The 16,774-nt window shown below is 45.5% G+C and overlaps 1 protein-coding gene across 2 annotated transcripts; it reads left to right on the top strand.

The window, feature by feature from the left end:
- The first annotated feature begins 2,634 nt into the window (after positions 1–2,634).
- On the top strand, positions 2,635–14,679 carry LOC142030516 (carboxypeptidase A2-like). 2 transcript variants are annotated; one of them, XM_075026759.1, is made up of 12 exons: positions 2,635–2,892; positions 5,302–5,390; positions 7,829–7,910; positions 9,102–9,236; positions 10,023–10,121; positions 10,721–10,822; positions 10,992–11,093; positions 11,850–11,960; positions 12,313–12,403; positions 12,798–12,997; positions 14,035–14,119; positions 14,366–14,679. In XM_075026759.1, exons 2-12 carry the CDS (start codon positions 5,326–5,328, stop codon positions 14,551–14,553), a joined length of 1,260 nt encoding a protein of 419 aa, XP_074882860.1. In that variant the 5' UTR covers positions 2,635–2,892; positions 5,302–5,325; the 3' UTR covers positions 14,554–14,679. The 2 variants fall into 2 exon arrangements, with proteins under 2 accessions (XP_074882860.1, XP_074882859.1); XM_075026758.1 differs by having other exon boundaries at positions 2,635–2,848.
- The last annotated feature ends 2,095 nt before the right edge of the window (positions 14,680–16,774 follow it).

The raw sequence follows: 16,774 nt of genomic DNA on the forward strand, positions 1-16,774 counted from the left end.
CCAGCAAGGTGAGAGGAGCTGGACCTGGCCCAGGGAAGCATATTGAGCTGAGGTGGCTGCAACAGCTCATACAAGACAGGGACAGCAGCTCTGCAAAAGGAAGATTATCTGGGATGTTCTGCTTATCTGGGATAACCAGTCTATCTCTTAATTTTCCCCACTTTGCTTCCAGTTTGGGCCAATGCAGAATATTCCAAGTTGCTCCACTGTAAAAGCTGGTGGAATGTGTTATTCTGTTATAAAGAGCTGGTTATAGGAAACATACGGTAATAAAAACACAGTTGGAGAAAGGGAGGAGAGAAACTTAAACCGGCTGAAAGTTCATTTAGTAGATCTACGCCAATGGGCAAATTCAGTTGGTTTGAAAGTCTCTTGACTTTGACTCATTTCCTAAGCAAGAGGATGAAAGCAAGAAAAGCACGAAATGGAGATAATATTGAAGGACTGTTAAAAACCTACTTTGGCCTTCTAGTCTCAAACAGCATGCGAGGATGGGGTGAATTGCTTTTCATCAGTTACAGAGGAAGAGGAGTCTTGTTGTGGTGCAATTCCCAGCCTTGACACAGCTCAAGTGAGAGGAGATGAATCCCGCCCAACATCCCCAAAACATGAGATGGTCAGCTGGGTAACGGGTTGCCGAGGAGCTGCTCCGAACACGGAAACGCTTGTCCCTTGGAGAGGGGACAGCCCCATGTCCCAGGTCCAGCGACGAGGCTCCATGGGATACCCTTTTTCCTCTCTTGGGTGGTATTACTGGCAGAATGACCCTGTGCTTTCTGGCGCTCATCGGAAACCAGATGAAAGGGAATATGATGATGAGGAGGAAGGCTTTGGGGGGATCACAGGGAAAATCCTCCTCTGCTCCTGTGCTGGCATTTTGATTATCTGTCTTGTCTGTTGTGCTCAAGTAAGATATTTAATTCTGTGTTTTTGCTGACACCTGCTGGCTCTTAGCAGAAGGTTATTGTGGGCTTACACAAAACTTTCCTGCCTAAAAGGCTTTCACAACCTCGGAAGTTGTTATTTATAATTATCTCATGGGATGATGTCACTGTTAGAACTGGTCTTTAATCTCCAGGTATAGGTAACTGATTGTATCTCTCCCAGTACCCTTCTTGTTATTACCAGTTGCAATTCATCTGTGTGCTTGCTGTCCTAAAATGCAAAGCTAAAACATGATCCGATGGAGCGTGTGGTGCGTTATAAACTGCTGTATGACTCAAACACATGAAATCCGGGGACAACCCTGGGAAGTTGAAGGTTTTCATTTCCTAATTTAAGGAAATTTGAGTTGGAAATAAGTAGCTCCACTGCAGTCAGTGTTGTTGCACTGGCATATAGCTGCAGATTTTCCAGAGAGATCAAAATGAGGGTTCTGCTTCTAAATTGGTGCCAGTCACATCTACAAATGGTGAGCCACATACTGAAATCCCTACTCATTCTTTATCCAGGGCATACCCAAGGTGCCTTGCGGATTAGGAACATGGAAATAATCCATTACTTACAGAAATAATAGTTCTCTCACCAGTAACCCAAAATTAATTGCTTTATAGCCAATTAACTTTGATCATCTAGGAGATGAGTTGCAGATGGAGCCCTTTGCCATGTTGGTGTTACAGCTCTAGCTCGAGATGATGAGAAAAGAAACATTTCTATCCAAAGGTGAAGTGTGTGTGGGATTTCCAAGGAATATGGGCTTGTTGAGAGTCTCGGTAGAAATGGAGAAGGCATAAGGGCTCCCCTCTTGGCTGCATTTTCCTGGGGCAGGGGCTGGCACTGCTCCCTGTGCCGTAGCTGTGCGAGGACCAGTCAGCCTCGTGTCCCAGGGCCTCTCTCACAAGCTCACACACGCTTTACAGAATTAGGATTATATAAGGAATTAATGTTTATATGTTGTTCTAAGTAACATCATCTGTACAATGTTATTTCTCTGAAACAGATTCTCCAGAAAGTCCAAGGTAAAAGATTATATTCTGACAAAAGGGAGAGCAATTCAAAAGGTAAATATGGGTTTTGCAAGTTACATGTAGAGTTCAAAAAAGCATTACAGAAAATGTCCAGGACCCTGTGAGAGAGCAGGGGGCGACGCAGAATGTAAGCGGAGAGGGCAGAGGGGACAAGTGGGCCAGCAGGAGCACAAGAAAAGCTCAGTCCAGCAAGGGTCATCTCCTCTCTCTTCCCTCTTCCTACTGAATTGCCAAACACTTATTTTGAGAGGATGGGAGACGGGGGGGACTGTGGGCTCGAGCTCAGTCACGCCGTGTGGGTATGGCAAGGACAGAGGCTGCCTCTTCCTTCCTAACTGGGATAGGAGAGACTACTACGCTGTATCTTGGTTGCAAGAACATTTTTTAGATAGGGGCAACAACAGAGGGTCCAGACTTTACAGAAAAGAACTGACTCCACCTAAATTTGATGACTTTTGAGGCCTTTCTAGTTGGTAGGGGGGGTCATACCCATTCTGGCCCTCTGTCAGTGACAGCACAGGCAAACCGTCTATGTATCGGTATGGCAATTTTAAGCAATGAGACAAAATTTGGTTAGATGATGTTCATTTAACCTTTCACTTCTTAACATGTTACCACTGTATTAGTGATTCACTGCATGATACCACATCCTCTTAGGACTGTGTGGAGAGCCCGTCCCACCCTGCCCTCATTAAGTGTGCCAGGGCCCTGAGAGTGCTAATTGCCCTGAGTGGCCTCGTGGGGCCCCCACCCACATACCCTCCGCCCCTTGGTGTGGGAGCTGCATTTAAGCTGAGGCCATTTGTTTTGGTCCTTCTTTGAGTTGCAGTGGGTGCATGGTGGACTTGTAGCTCCTGATATCCTGGCCGTGGACCTGCTGTGTGAGTGTGGACTTACCTGAGGATCTGGATTGTGGTTGTTCCTGGTCAGTGCCACCAGACCTGCTCTGCTCCTCTCGTTTGGGTCCCATGGGGCCATGCTGCTTGTGGTGAGCTCTCTATCCCTGCCTGCCTTGCTGTCACCTTTGGTTTCTGGCTTGCTGTGGCAGTGTACCCCTGCTCTTGCTGCTCCCTAATTTGGGTGTTTTGGGCCCTGAGCGCTACAGAGGCTTTCAGCCTGTGCAGAACTTTGTGCATAGGACTTACCCTGTGGTTCAAGGCTGGTCTCCAAACCCTGCAGGACCTTATGGCTACAGCGGGAGGGCACAATGCTGCAGGCTTCTGTCGCTCCTTCAGAGGGGATTAGGAGTGGGTATAAAGGTTTGGGCTTAAATGCAGCTCCTTAAATGCAAGGGGTGGAGGCCCCGGATGAGGCTAGCCAGGGCACTTGAAGCTTGTTGGTGTACTTCAGACCTTGGCATCATGTTTGGCGGGATCTCTTGGCAGCCTTTAAATCCATGCGGGATGTAGCATGAGTAATGAAGCAAGCTATAATTTTGCCCTAAATTAAGTCCCTGCTTCCTGTTTTCAAAGAGTGAATCCACAGGAGGTAGTGTGGACAGTCTGTTGGTTCTTTATGAAATGTCGAAGGCCATAGCTAGAGGTGGGATTTGACTTCCGCCAGAATTACTGTAGTGCTAGCAGCAGGAAATCCTCATGATGGTTCCTGTCTCTTTGGATAAACTCGTGTTATCCGATTTACGTTGAGGGGAGTGGAGATCTGCTTGTTTCCCAAGGACTGGGTTAGGTTAAACCTCAAAGACCTGGGGACTTGCAGGAACATACCTTACCTCCCTGCAGAGCATCTGTTCTTCACAGTGTGCCCCCAAGACACAACAGTTGCAGGATGACTAATTCCTATATGTCAAAACAGGCAGAATCCCTGCCTGAGGCTCCCTTTGTTCCCAAAAAACATGAGGTCCGGCCTTATAAAAGACTTGCTTGGAGTCTACTGTCAACACATGACAAGAAGCCCCTGCCCTGTCTGCAGAGGGGTAGGGTGGGAGTGGAGATTGGGGGAGGCTCCTCAGGGAGATGCTGACAAATGTTGGGAGCGGTATGGGTGAGAGCTTTATTAAGAGCTTCCTCTGGGGATTGTCAGAGACTTCCTTTCCTTGGTCTCCTGGGGTTGATTAGAGTAGCTGAACTGTCTCCCTTCTGTCCTATGTTAGTTCCCAGGAACCCCATCTGCAGGTATTACAGCAGGGTCAGCACCTGGCTCTTCCTCAGTACCATTTTTAGTGAGACGAACAAAAAGTGTATCCAGCAGCCCTCCGGCCCTACCTGTCATTCTGGGACAACCGCAGCTGTGTGTTCCCACAACCGAAGGCAAGAGAGATGGTTCCCAAAGCTCAGCCAGGAGACTGCCCATCGCCATAAATCCTTCAACGTAGATAACAACAACTCAAATATCTGGGCACCTTTACGGAAGGCGAACAAGGTGGAGGCTATTCCCTGTGAAGCGAGATGTAGACAGAGTCCAGCACAAGAGCAAAGGGACCCAGAGAGCTACTGGATCAGGGAACAGCCCTGCGGGCACTGTAAAGCTGAGAGGACCCAGCAGTGGCTGTTCCAGCACTTCTTCAAGCCTGTGTCACCTCCTCCCGAGAAGGATACTTCATTAGAAGAGGATGTCTAGCCAGCCTGTCCAAGGAGAAGGGTCTAGCTGTAGAGTTGAGCTCCTCTAAATCCCTGTGCACCCAAGGCTTTTTTCTGCTCCTACTATACAACTTGCTTTCATGTGACTCTTGCTGCAACCTTAATTTGCTTGAAACACTGGCTGGCTGGATCTGTGTAAAACTATCCCAGCTGAAGATTGGTGGGATGCTAGTAATTTCAATAAAGAATATATTTAAACTATCTGGCTTATATCTGGAAGTGTGTAACTTGTATATAAGAGTGAATCTATAGCATTGCCTTGTCCCAGTCTATGAGAGACAACTTGTTGCATAGCAGGCAGGACCCAGAGTTCATCCTTCAAAATAATCACTCCAATTGAGTATTTTTGCTGGAGTGAGATCTTTCTGCTGGCTGCCTCTTTGTAACAAGGAATGGGCTACTAGAAATCTATTGGAGCAAAACCCATGACCCAGAGCCTACGGGTAGAGCTCCTCACCCCCAGTGAGAGCTGGGGTGACCTTCAGTTTTCCTCTATCTAGAAAAATGTGTAAAAGGACACCGAGGAGCTTTGTGGGTAAAGCTTTGCAAACAACTCCTCCCTTAGAGGTTTGAATGTGTCAGTGGAAAATATTTTTTTGAGGCGAAATCGGCCTCCTATCTGTTGGTTGCCTTGAAAGCTCTGATAAGTGTGAGAACTTAATCACATGGAATACAGTTACATTTTATCTGAAAAGGGGGATTTCTTAACAAATCCTGTGTAAATTCACTTTCGCTAGGCTGGGTTGAACTTCACTTCAAACATGAAGCTCATTTTGATCTTCAGTGCTCTCTTCGGGGCTTCATTGTGCCTGGAATCTTTTGTTGGGTGAGTTACACTTTTGTGGAAGGCCTTCCATTTAAGGCTGTATTATCCAGTTGTTGTTTTTCATTACCTTAAGTTTACAAAGTCTGCTTGGGGCACATTCTTTGATTTTTATGAGTGACTTCCCTTGTTGCTTTGGTACTCCAATGTTCAAAGGAACCCTTCTCTACTTTCATTTGGGTTTTCTAAGGAGAAGTGTCTAGCTGCAGTGTTGAGCTCCTAAATTCCTGTTCACCCAAGCTTTGTTTTGGCTTTTACTGTACCTAGGGAGCAGCCTGAAGCCTTGATCTGGCGCTGAACCTCGCTGCGAAGCTCGAGCATTCAGCTTGACAGATCTGGTCTGGCACAAAGCAGAGCTGAAAGACCAGAACCTGGCCCCAGGTCGGAAAGGTCACTAGCTTCTCTTTGTTTTTGAAGATTCTCATTTCACTTTAAAGGCTTAATTGTCTTCAGAGCCTTTCTAAGCAATTAAAATCCTTATTTCCAACTATTATATTCTAAAGGTTTATCTGTATGTTGCATTGCAAAATTATTTCCTGGTATATTTCCTCACAGTCTTACTGTGTAAGAACTTAATAGAAGAGGATAAAAAAACCTAACAGATACTTCCTGAGATGTCGTAAGTGAGCACTAGATTCCAGTGAGTAAATCTGTATATGAAGATGTAAGGATTAAGAAATAATATACATAGTTTGCTAAACCCCTAGGATTTGTAAAGCCAGGAGAAGCTATTTTGGTCATTTAATCTGGGTTCTGGCATAATGTAGACTGGATTCTCGTGAATTCATTCCTCAGTCAAGTCCAGTAGCTGTGGTTAATGAGCCTTATCTCTTCACAGAAGAATCCAATCCAGAAATAAAGCTTATGGTGATGGAGAATCCAATAATAAGTTATTAATATGGTGAAGTGCCTTCAGTGTTGATTTAACTTGGTTCAACAAAAGAATCTTATACTTCAGCTGGCCAGACTGAGGAACCTGGTGTTAACGAGTGTCTCTTCTCAGTGGCTGAAGCCACACTACTAGTAAATAAACACACACATAACTGAGCTTATATGCTAAGTCCCTTGTTAACCCTGTCTTAAGATGTTTTTTCCAATTCTGCAGTTATTCATGTTGGTTTGCTCCGAGTTGTCTCCATTTTTCAGTACTGCTTGCGGTGGGTGCCAGCAGAGCAGCCAGGTCAGGTCAGGATGTGGGACTCCGTGGACTTTTGTTCTCTCTCCAGCAGTGGCCAAATGCATGTGCCTAGGGAAGAGAATGAAAACAAACACACGCTTTAACCACCAAACGCCATTTGAAAATGTAGCAGTAAAGCTCGGCTGACTTGCAGTGAATCCCAAGCTCTACAGCTAAGGAGCATGTTGGTGCTTTTGGCTACGGCATTGATCCCAGGCTGTACTTCCAGTTGTTAATTCATTATGGCTTCCAGGTTTCCTTCAGAATCCCCCCTGGTTCTCCAGAATAGGATCTTCTGTCCCCCAGCTGTTGCATATACCTGTTGTTCCTAGATCCTTTTGTCATTTCATAAAAGCATTGGGTGAAAGGGACCTCCAAAAGTTTTTAGCCTACACTCCTGCTCAGAGCAGGGCTTGGAGCTGTTTTCCCTTTTTATCATCTGCCCCTGCCAAGAAGAGTTGGTCATTTTTTTAACAAACTCCCCTTCAAGTTGTCATAGGCTGCAATTAGATCAGCCTGAACAAGCCTGAGCTCATCAGCCTCTCCTCATGGTACTGCTTGCTTCTACCTATTTTACCAAGAAGCCTGGAACATTGTGTATTTGAATGGGTTCTATGTTTTTAGTGATCTAAAAACCACTTGGAGACTGCACGTTGTGATCACTCTATGTTGTACAATGTATAGTCTGAGTTAATAGCTGAGGTTACCTCTGTAACCGGTGGAGTGAGGTACTTCCAGAAGGTGATTCATTCCACCTGGAATGGTGTAAGCCACCCTCTGATGTTATCGGCTTCTGACAGCACAGGGAAGTTTGTCAACAGTATTTGGCTAAAGTGAAGAAAGGTGAAATGAATGCCATATTTAGTGTTTGGTTTGTTTTGTTGTATAGTGCTCCCCAAACATTTGATCATTTGCCAACTTGACCAGAGTTATTTTTTTCTGCAAGTTGTTGACAAAAAATAACTAATAGATGCAAGACTGATCCTTGTAAGCAATTAAAAACTCTTCCACTTGATGTCTTGTTTATGATGAAATCTTAAAAATTGCCATTTAACTAGTTACTAATCTTGTGCACATGTAGCACGCTGGCCCTGCAGGTTGTTGGTTGAATTCTTGTGTGACACTAAGTCAGCTGCATTAAAGAAGTCCGTATTGGCTGGTAGCATGCAAGTAACTACCCACTAAATTTGTGATCTCAATAACAAGCTAGTTCAACCAGACCCCTTTCTGAGACTGTTTCTGAAGATTTATTGATTTATTGCAGGCACCAGATTCTCCGAATCAAGACAAGAAATGAGGAGGAGGTTAAAAAGTTACAACTTTTGGACTCACTGGAACACCTTGAGGTCTGTTATTACCACAGAGGTCTTATTTTTTAACGTTTCAGACTGGGGTAGGACTTATCGGGGTAGGACTTATCGGGGTAGGACTTTGCATCGCATTTGAAAGGTTCGTACTATACGGTGGCAGCTGCCATAAATACATTTACTGTCTCAATACTTGGTGTTTGATCTGAAAGTTCTAGTACCAGCCTAGTATTCAGGAGTGCCTGCATTCATATTTTCTTCTTACGGGGTTTACAATCATATTTGAACTGATCTGGTCTTAAACTTAGCATCAAAAAGCTTGTCTTTAAAGTGGGAATGCTAATGTTTTTGTACTTGTCTCCCAGCATTGTGGGAGGAATTTATTAGTTAGTCTATGCTGTACTGAAACAGGAAAACACACTATAAAATTCTAGGTTATTACTGTTCTTATTGCCATTGGTGAGAATTTTTATTATCACTTTGAACAGTATAGAAATGAAAATTTAGAAAAGCCCTACCAAAGGAGAAATTAAAGGAGAAATAAAAATGAAACAATGGGTTTTATATTACCTAATACTGTAATACAGAGCTTTTCTTGAAATTATTTGTGGTAAAAGGGAGAATAGTAAAATAATCATAGAATCACAGAATGGTTTGGGTTGGAAGGGACCTTAAAGATGATCTAGTTCCAACCCCCTGCCATGGGTAGGGACACCTCCCACTAGACCAGGTTGCTCCAAGCCCCATCCAACCTGGCCTTGAACACTGCCAGGGATGGGGCAGCCACAGCTTCTCTGGGCAACCTGTTCCCTCAGTGCCTCACCACCCTCACAGTGAAGAACTTCTTCCTTACATCTAATCTAAATCTACCTTCTTTCAGTTTAAAGCCATTACCACTTGTCCTTTCACTACATGCCCTTGTAAAAAGGGCATAATCATTATAGAAGACTAAAATTTCCTCTTGCTTGTATGTCTGAAGCTCTGAAGTCAGTGAAAATGCTGACTTTAGTCTTCTGCAGACCTTTGTTATTTTTATTGTGAGTTTGTCACATTAACTGATGCAAGGTTGTGGTGAGGCCAAGCTAAAGAATGGAGCATGCTGTAAGCATGACGGGCCACAATACTGCAGGAGTCATTCAATTTGGGAGAAATCAGCATCTCTAAAGCTTTAGAAGAGCTGTTTGCAGAACGCTTTCCCCAAACCAAATCCTTTTTCCTTTCTCTTTTCAGCTTGATTTCTGGATAAATCCGTCCACCCCTGCCCTCCCTGTGGATGTGCGAATCCCCGCTAACGGCGTCCAAGCAGTCAAAGCCTTTCTGGAGTCCCATGGGATTGAGTACTCCATCCTGATCGAAGACCTGCAGGTAGGCAATGCCACCTGGCACTTATTTAGCTTTTATATCCTTTGGAAACAAATAGTGATTCACAATCTGGCCTCATTCATTAACATGAACTCTTCTATACTCTGCTTTCCGTGAGGTCCTCCCCTTATTTTTTGTAATCTGTGGATTAATTTCTCAAAGACGATCTGTGGATTACTGCTGCACTGGGAAGCTGTGGAGATCGCTCTGCAGATGCCATCTGAAACCATGCTGAATAGTGACATGAATAAACTCATAGGCTCCATGGGGTTCTTCTGATAACCCCTGAAGAATTTCGTGTGGTCTTTTGGCCTCAGATGTTTGGAAATCACAACACTAAAGTTACTCATAAATCAGTAAACTCTGTTAAAAGTAGTTCAGGATCATGGTCTGAAAGAACTGCACGCCACCATGTGAGAGTAAAGTCACCCACCTGGGCAGTAATCCAGCATTTCTTCATGAGCAGTAATCCCAAAATGGCATCTAAAATAGCATTAACTCAGCAAAAATACTGCCTTTTTTTTTTTCCTCAAAGCTTTCCAATGCTCTTCTTGTTCATCTTAAGACGTGTTTAAAACTTAATGCTGACCATTTGAACACTGGTATTCTTGCCCATTTTGCTACAGATACATTCAGCAGAAACATGTCTTTGCTCCACAGCTGCAGGAAGTTTGGGTCTGGGGCTGGAGTCAGTATGCAGCACCACCATTTCATTATTGAAGATAAACATTTGGTCAGAAGTTTGCAAATTAAGCAGGCTTTTCTTAACATTTGAATGTCTTCTTTTAGGTTGTTCTAGATAAAGAAAAGCAAGATATGGCCTGCAGTCAGCAAAGGGATCGCAGCAGCAACAGCTTCAACTATGGAACTTACAACACTTTAGATTCCGTGAGTACCTCAGCTTTGGGGAAAGAGGATTCTTTATTATGCCCTTTTTTCATGCTGTCTTCAATTCAACATCCTATATGTTAGGATCTAAAATGTCGTTCTATCTTCTTTTGGCGTGTGGGTTTGTTTTTAAATATATTAATTTTGTGGTCAGCACAATGAGCCCGCACTCTCCCTGACAGAATGTTGTAAAAGGCAAGTGTTGACAATACTTTTTCATACACTTCTGTCAAAACACTTCCTTCTGACCCTCAAAAGCGATTGAGAAATAAATGAATCTTGAAATAGGGAAATATAGGAAACCAGTAGCTATCCAGCAGAGCAGAGGGTAAGGTATTTTTATTACCAGAAGCTCTTAAAGAGGGTTTTGAACCTATTCCTGAAATAAGTAGATCTTGACGATGTAGCAGTGCTTCCTTCTACTTTGTAATGCTAGGAACAGCACTGACTACACTGACATAAGGTGAGATGGGGCTTTGAAGAGGTCATAGTAATGAAGGCAAAAGGAGAGAAAAGTAGATTTCATCAGGTCCTATAACTGTTCTGGGCAGTACTATACTGAAATGTAATGTAAATGTCATCATGACTTTTCATTTCAGATTTATGCCGAACTGGATCATCTCGCATCTGAGTTTAGCAACATTGTCAGTAAGCTGAAGATTGGGGAATCCTATGAAAAGCGGCCTTTGTATGTGCTCAAGGTGTGACACGTATCACAGAATGTGTGCATACATATGTGTATACATACACTAACATACGTATGAATTATAGATACAGCATAATTCAGTCCAAAGCATCCCAGTCTGTATGGGATGTTCATGACTAAAAGGTGTCAGTGAGAGTTTTAAAACTTTCTGTCTTGTTTGGCAGTTCAGCACTGGAGGAAGGAACCGTCCTGCAATCTGGATTGATGCTGGTATCCATTCCCGAGAGTGGGTCACCCAAGCGAGTGCAGTATGGATAGCTAAAAAGGTCATTTCAGCAGTGATTGATTTTTTTTTTTTCTTTTATCTTGGGAATGCCTCTGACTATTTCAAAGTATATCACACCTGCATGTGTTTAGCCAGCTCTGCTAACTCTCCTTCACCCCTCTTAAAACACAGCTGACTCCAGAGAGAAGATGGCAGCTGCCTAGACGAAGAATTGAAAAATGCTCTGTATTGTAGGAGCAGCTGGGAGAAGTTTAGGCAGACAAAATGTAGTAGCTCAGGTGAAACCGTTGAGGACTGCAGGGCTAATAGTTATATAAATAACTGAGGACTTTTTGAAGATTAGTTTGCTGCTTTGGTGTGCCGACACAGAGAAACACAATGTCATTGGTTACCTTCCGCAAAGTGCCAAATCTTCCAGCTCTATATAAATGAGAATTTAAATTCCGCTGAAAATGACTAAGCCACCAGACAAGTGCAGCACAGCTGCGTATTCCCATCCTGGCTAATCCATCTCAATCTTAGTGCCAGCCTTGGCCCATTCTCTGGGACAGGCAGGAGAAAATTTTGTTGCCCTCTTCCATTAACTTCCTGTCTTCAGAATAAAATAGTAAAACAGATTCATTGCTCTCTCCAAGCTCCATGTCTAATGAGGAACAGTTATAGCTAGCAGATAATTAATTTTTCTTGTTTGCCTGCTCCGAAAGCCAGACTTGCCTCTGTACCTAGCTGTTAGAGCGTAAGCGTGCGGGAAAGAAATATATTGGTAATCACGGTGTACGATATTGTCTCTGCTTAGATTGCCTCTGACTATGGGAAGGATCCATCCATCACCTCTCTGCTGAACAAAATGGACATTTTCCTGCTGGCAGTCTCAAACCCTGATGGCTATGTATTCACTCACACCACAGTGAGTAAGCACGCTGTGTGTCTAAGCTGATTTAGAAAGCTGTCATGCTCTTCCAGGCAAACAGTAAATGTGAGGGAAGTAGGCTCTGAAAGTCCATTTGTTAATGCTCTAAGAAGGAGCTGCAAAAGAGTTGGGCAGCCAAAGATACTAATTACTTGTCTAACCCATCTTAACCCACCAGCCCTTTGATTTTTGTCCACTGGCCCATCTTGGCAGTCAGCCCATCAGAAATAATCTTAGGCTTGTGCCTAGGATCACTTCCTGATGAATGGCAACTATTTCTGGGTAGCAGTTTTAATGCAAGGACCAAGATTTGCTCCTTTTTGAAGCCATAGTGTTTCTTTGTTTTTAGAATCGCATGTGGCGGAAGACCCGCTCCAAGAATCAAGGCAGTCAGTGTGTTGGAGTTGATCCAAACAGGAACTGGGATGCAGGTTTTGGAGGTAGGAATGAAGTTTCTGGATTCTGGCTGTCACTGTGAAGAAAGTTCCCTCTCGTGTTCCTGGATCCTGTTACACAGGACCAGCAATCACCTTAATATAAAGGATTCAGAAAGAAAATGGTCCAATAGGATGGTAGCTGTCTTTTGTAAGGTAATTTCATCTTGATTAATTGCCAGTGAGCACAAGATGAAGGCAGTCTTCTGTATCTTCTAGAAGTATGTCCCTTGAGTATTCATGCTCTGTTGATGCTCTTTGAGCATTTATCAGCATTTAAAGCCTTGCCTTTGCCTGAAGGCCTGTTCTTAGGAAAGCCGGGCTTTGTGTTGGTCTGCTTTGACCTTTTGTGAATGCCAGTTCTTACAGGTTTGCCTTTGTTCCCTCTTTGCACCAACAGGTCCTGGAGCCAGCAGTAATCCCTGTTCTGACTCTTACCGTGGGCCCAGGGCCAACTCAGAGGTGGAAGTTAAATCCGTTGTCAACTTTATTAAGAATCACGGAAACATCCGGGCCTTCCTCACCCTCCACAGTTACTCTCAGCTTCTGATGTATCCCTATGGCTATAAATGCACTAAACCGGCAGACTATGCCGAGCTGGTGAGACATAATGACTTGGCTGTGGCTTCCTCTGTTCTGCCCAGCTGGCTTTCTATACTCAAGTGTTACAGTGAGATATCAGGATAAAAACAAAAGGCTGAACTCGGCCATCCATAACAGTGACCATCCGTGAGAGCGAACAAAAACCCAGTGCAATGCAATGCCTCTAAAAGAGAAATCTCGGTCACGTGCAAACACGTGCCATCCCCACCCATTGGCAGCCCCCTTTGCTTATCCATATTTCCTTCTTTCCACTTTAATGACAGCATCACAGCTGTAATAGTATCTTTGAGGCGATATGGATCTCACAATGATAATTCAAATGGAAAAGACCTCTGGAGGTCTCTAGTCTAACCCTCTGCTGCACACAGGCAGGTTTTGGAGTCAGAGCCAATTTCAATGTTGAATTGGGTTGCTTAGGGCCTTGCCCGGCTGAGTTTTGATTAATTGCTTTTATTTGTCTTGATATTTCTGAAGACAAATTCCACAGCTTCTTCAAGCCCATCCCAAAGTTTCCCCACTGTCATGGGGATTTTCTTTTTCCCTAACACCTAAATGCAATTTTCCCCTGTGGCAATTCGTTTGCCACTCATCCTTTTTTCCCTACACCTCCAAGGAGAGCCTGGCTCTGTTTTCTCTACAACCACCCATTCTGTAGTTGAAGTGAGCACAAAGCTGACCACTGAGTATTGGAAGATCTCTGACTGCCTTGGGATTTTCTGGTATCTCTTGAACCTTCTCTTGACAAGACAGTTGGTGAGGTAAAACACTGGGCGATCAGATATAGAACCTGCTACGATTTAATTCACCTACAATGACACCTCCCAAAAATACTGTGGAAACTGAGTGCTGTCACTAGTATGGGTGATTAAGAAATGGATTGATTTGGCACTAGTTTATTGGGGGCTGAACGATTGGAGTTTTTGTGAAAGATTGTGGAGATTTCCCTGAGTGTGGTTCAGGTTGGCGAAATCTTAACAATTAGTCTCATTGAGTGTGGCTAGTTCCTGACTCGTCCTTCATCTTCTCCTCTCCAGGATGCCTTGGGAAAAGCTGCCGCAAATTCCATCCGGTCCCTGTACGGCACCACCTTTACAGTGGGGAGCATTTGCACCACTATCTGTGAGTATTTTGCTAGTCTGAGCTTTTATGGGCTGTCCCAGGACAACAGTCTCCGTCCCCCCGCTTAAGGTTTCTCCCTCTTGGAAGCAGTGACGGTTCTGTAGAGTGACATGACCAGTCAAATATCAGAGCAGAGTGTTCACGTAAAAACCTAATAGTTGTCCCTCAAAAATATAAAAAGTAGGACAGCAGAACTCAAATCAATCCTCTGTTCACCCCTCTGGCTCTTCTCCCTTTCTCTTTCAGACCAAGCCAGCGGAGGCAGCATTGACTGGAGCTACGATTACGGCATCAAATACTCTTTCGCCTTTGAGCTGCGAGACACGGGTCGCTACGGTTTCCTCCTGCCAGTCAACCAAATTATCCCAACGGCAGAGGAGACCTGGCTGGGTCTGAAAACGATCATGGAGCATGTGCGAGATAATTCATACTAAAAGCTGGGGTGGGAATCAGCTGTTTGTAGCTGCAAGCTCGTAAATCCTCTTCCCTTGGTGTGCTTGCGTCAGCTGTAATGATACGGCACCTGGCTGAATAAAAACCCTGTGTGCATTCCTCCTACAGCAATACGTGTTGGCATATAAAAAGCATTTAATGCTTGTCTTGTTCACTGCGTCTCTGTGTGCATGGTAGGCTCCTTGGATTTTAGGACACAGTTGCGGTCCACTTCAATGAAACACAGTAGGTACAGTGGCACGAGGAGGGTGGAAGACGTGGCCACTCGTGTGGCTATGGAGGTGTCAGAGTGACCTCCCGCGTGTGAGATAAAAAGCGCAGGCCTTTTCCCACCCAGCTAAAAAAGAAGTCAGCTGAGGGACTTGCGTCAGTGCGGAGGCTGAGGGGAGATTAAATCTAAGAGCAGAAAGGTGTGCTGGGAAAGGAGGAGATGCTCACCCTAGCTCATGACTACTGCAAACTGTCCTGCCTTACACCCTCTGCAGCTCCGTCTCCATTAGTAAATGCAAAACATATTTGCTCTGAGCAACGCTAAGCCCTTGGCAGTGTGTTGTACTCCTGCCTGTGCAGGAACCCCCTCCTCACAACCAGTCCTGTCACCAGTGTGGAAACTGGCTCCTGGCGGGGGTGAGGGTGCAGGTTTTCTAAAGTATTTCTGAAATTTGTGGACTGAAAGTGGTGTGAACTCTTCAGAGCTGCTGAAGCGCTTGAGTGATGAAACTACATCATCTGGAAAGTTAATTGCTTCACTACTGCAGCTTAGCTACAGCTGGGGGCATTACACCAGCCTGCCTTATGCTCTGCTCCGGTGGCGTCTAGTGGCTGTTTAGCAAGGACAGGGAAGAATTTATTTTTTGTGCATAACAGCTCCGTGTTACTGCTCTTGTCAACCTGGGGGCTCTGACAGAGCTCGCTTCTGGGGGCAGAACAGGCTGGTGCAGAGGGCCTGATGTAAAGCAGCGTAATCCAGGTTGTGAAACTGATTAAGGGAATTTAATTTCCTTTAACGAGCCTCAGGATGCTGCCAGGCCACCAACTGCTGGTGGGAGGGGGGGGTGTCTCCTGACCTAATATCCCATATCTTTGTCCTGCCCCTTTTCTCCCTCCCAGATTTGCCCCACAGTTGGAGGATGGAGGTGGGAAGACGCCTGCTCTCACCCAGCACGGCCAGTCCGTGGTCCCTCAAGAGCCTGCCTCGCCCGTGCTGTTGTTCAGCCTGCTAATTTCTTGGGGATTAAGAGCAAACAGCTCAGGGCCGTGCATGGGAGCCACCGAAGGATCAGAGATTAGCAATCCCTGCTGCTGTTGCGGTGATTATCGAGTCTAACAGGTTTATCTCGATGTCCCGTGACCCCCCCCAGCAGCTGGTGAGTTACTCACTCCTGCGTGAGCTCAGCGGCAGAGCAAACACACCTGATGCGGCGGGCAAAATGTTAGTTCAGACCCAAAGGCCGCGAGGCTGTTGGCAGGGAAGGGAAGGTGAAGGTGCAGCTGAGGTGTTGGGAAGCACCATATGGGTTTGTGTTTGGGTTAAGCGTAGCCGTTTTGGAAAGCAAACCAGAGCGCGGGGCAGCCAGTGCTCCCCGCACGCGTCCCCATCCCCTCGGCTCGCAGCCCCGTCTGGTGGCCACCTGCTTCCCAAACCGACCCACCCTTTCAAAATCCCGTCCTCCAACTGGTGATAAAACCACCCCTGATAAAACCCCACTGACGGGGAGGGCCCAGGGCACACGGTTAGCTCTTGGACCTGGCCGACCTGTTGCCACCAGTGCGTGGACCCTGTGGCAGGTGGTGGACAGGAGCTGCAGAGCCCAGGGAGCCTTGGCCGGAGTCGTAGACCTGTGACCTTGTCCTGGCTTTGAACCTCATTCCAACCATCCAGGTCTTGAGGCCGCCTGGCCCCGCTTCTTCTAAGTGTGTGGCTTGATGGCAACTGCATCCAGTTTTTGGACCCCTGGCACCATAAAGACCTGGAGCAAGAGCCGATGGAGGCCACCGAGAGGAACAGGAGGATGCGTCCCATGATGGGATGCTGAGGGAGATGGGCTGGTTTAGCCTGGACATGAGACAGCTTTGTGGCGGGGGACACCTAACGGGGACCCTCCCATCCCTATGAAGAGGTTATTGAGAAAACGGAGCCAAACTCTTCGCCACAAAGCGTGATGGGAGAGACAACGACACCAGCTGAAACAAGAGAGAGCC

This window comes from Buteo buteo, chromosome 4 (assembly GCF_964188355.1).
Source record: "Buteo buteo chromosome 4, bButBut1.hap1.1, whole genome shotgun sequence".
Classification (NCBI taxonomy): Eukaryota; Metazoa; Chordata; class Aves; order Accipitriformes; family Accipitridae; genus Buteo; species Buteo buteo.

Coding starts and splice junctions, on each gene's coding strand:
- LOC142030516 (XM_075026759.1), top strand. CDS start 5,326: ATGAAGCTCATTTTGATCTTCAGTGCTCTCTTCGGGGCTTCATTGTGC. Junction 12,998..14,034: donor CGGCAGACTATGCCGAGCTG/GTGAGACATAAT, acceptor TCTCCTCTCCAG/GATGCCTTGGGAAAAGCTGC. Junction 14,120..14,365: donor GAGCATTTGCACCACTATCT/GTGAGTATTTTG, acceptor TTTCTCTTTCAG/ACCAAGCCAGCGGAGGCAGC.